Source organism: Solanum tuberosum, unplaced genomic scaffold (assembly GCF_000226075.1).
Source record: "Solanum tuberosum cultivar DM 1-3 516 R44 unplaced genomic scaffold, SolTub_3.0 contig02010, whole genome shotgun sequence".
In the NCBI taxonomy this organism is placed as follows: domain Eukaryota; kingdom Viridiplantae; phylum Streptophyta; class Magnoliopsida; order Solanales; family Solanaceae; genus Solanum; species Solanum tuberosum.
In genome coordinates this window covers 1-847 of record NW_006242846.1, presented here as the reverse complement: position 1 = coordinate 847, position 847 = coordinate 1, and the positions used below count along the sequence as shown (strand labels likewise).

At 39.1% G+C, this 847-nt stretch overlaps 1 protein-coding gene across 1 annotated transcript; it reads left to right on the top strand.

Annotated features, from left to right (window-relative positions):
• Positions 1 to 5: 5 nt before the first annotated feature.
• On the top strand, positions 6 to 624 carry LOC102588031 (cyclin-P3-1-like; the record flags this gene model as incomplete). Its single annotated transcript, XM_006368065.2, has 2 exons — positions 6 to 217; positions 286 to 624. Coding segments are annotated over 2 exons (486 nt in total), but the record flags the coding sequence as incomplete, so codon positions are not given.
• Positions 625 to 847: the final 223 nt, after the last annotated feature.

Here is an 847-nt window from a genome sequence, read left to right as displayed (position 1 = left end):
TGACTGTCTTCCATGGGACAAGAGCCCCTGTTTTGACTGTTCAGCAGTACATTGAGCGCATTTTTAAGTACTCCAACTGCAGTCCTTCCTGTTTCGTGGTTGCATACATATATTTGGAGAGATTCCTCAATCTGACTCATTGTTTACTCACCTCTCTTAATGTTCACCGGCTTCTCATCACTAGCATCATGTTGGCTGTCAAGTTTGTAGATGATGAGTAAGTATCCTTCCTAATCTGAGTTTTTATGTCTTTTCTATACAATTGAGATTTTCGCACTTTTTCAGCTGCTACAACAATGCTTATTATGCAAAAGTAGGAGGAATAACCACAACAGAACTGAACAAGCTGGAGATGAAATTCTTGGCAGCCCTTGATTTCCGACTGCACGTAAGTGTTGAGAACTTTGATAAGTACTGCTTGCAGCTAGAGAAAGACACCAATGAGAAATTACAGATTGATCGACCTATCCGAATTTTTGCATGGGGAAAGGGTTTGGTAAACAAGAACATATCAAATTGTTCACCTACAGTTGGAGGATACACTTGTAGAGCTTTCTAGGGTGTAGGGATCCAAATCCAATGGACAGGCATGAAGAGGCTGAGATAAATCTTCTGAATTGTGTACCTGTTGAATATTACAACTGCTGGTTTATTCCTGAACTGCAACTTTTCTCTATGTTTCATCTCCTATATATAAAGCAAGTCGGCAAAATTGCTAACACTCAAACAACAACTATTGTTATAAGACGAAGCGTCTTAAGGAATTTGGCATTGTATAAGCAATATCTTGGCTGCAAACATTAAATTATTTCAGATGCTCACAGAGGAGTCAAATATGTTGGTCCAG